This window comes from Etheostoma spectabile, chromosome 4, assembly GCF_008692095.1.
Source record: "Etheostoma spectabile isolate EspeVRDwgs_2016 chromosome 4, UIUC_Espe_1.0, whole genome shotgun sequence".
In the NCBI taxonomy this organism is placed as follows: domain Eukaryota; kingdom Metazoa; phylum Chordata; class Actinopteri; order Perciformes; family Percidae; genus Etheostoma; species Etheostoma spectabile.
The window spans coordinates 14,575,119-14,575,659 of NC_045736.1; the positions used below are offsets into that span (position 1 = coordinate 14,575,119).

Below are 541 nucleotides of genomic sequence, written 5' to 3' on the forward strand. Positions count from 1 at the left end.
TTCTTGACATGCCAATGATCACTCCATCACCAAGATCACCCTGGAACACCAGACAATGTAATGGTCAAAGAGAAAAGTGATGCTATCAAAGAACAACTACTTTCAACTACCAGAAAAACCAAGCACTAGAAAAGCCTTCAGACTCTAGTGTTGACATTAAATATACAACTGACCAGGCCCTTTCAGATGGAATGAGCTAGGATTTTGGTATTGACAAATACCAAATTGTGGGTTTCATACAGTTGATCATGTGCATATAATTTTAAATTCTTAATTTATTACTGGGAGGATTGTAATTGATTTAGAAAAAAATATGCCAATTGTGCCAGAAAGTACCAATTAGGCGTTTAAATGGTATGACAGCTGGAATCTTAATAATTTATTATTATCCTATATACTACAAAGATAGTTCTCAGTAGAGCTGCAATGATAAATCTGAAAAAAATAATTTGCAACTAGTTCTACTTCTCAGCATTTGTGTTGTGTATATAATAACAGTCTCATGCAGCTGCAGTGCTCCATGCACAATAGCTACCTTAAG

At 34.8% G+C, this 541-nt stretch overlaps 1 protein-coding gene across 1 annotated transcript in view; it reads right to left on the reverse strand.

Annotated features, from left to right (window-relative positions):
• LOC116687373 (aflatoxin B1 aldehyde reductase member 2-like) overlaps nucleotides 1-541 on the reverse strand; it is a 4,496-nt gene that overhangs the window by 391 nt on the left and 3,564 nt on the right. The window contains 2 exon segments of the mRNA XM_032512699.1: nucleotides 1-40; nucleotides 536-541. The exon segment at nucleotides 1-40 is cut by the window's left edge and continues 391 nt beyond it; the exon segment at nucleotides 536-541 is cut by the window's right edge and continues 119 nt beyond it. Of these exon segments, the coding sequence (XP_032368590.1) occupies nucleotides 1-40; nucleotides 536-541 (46 nt within the window).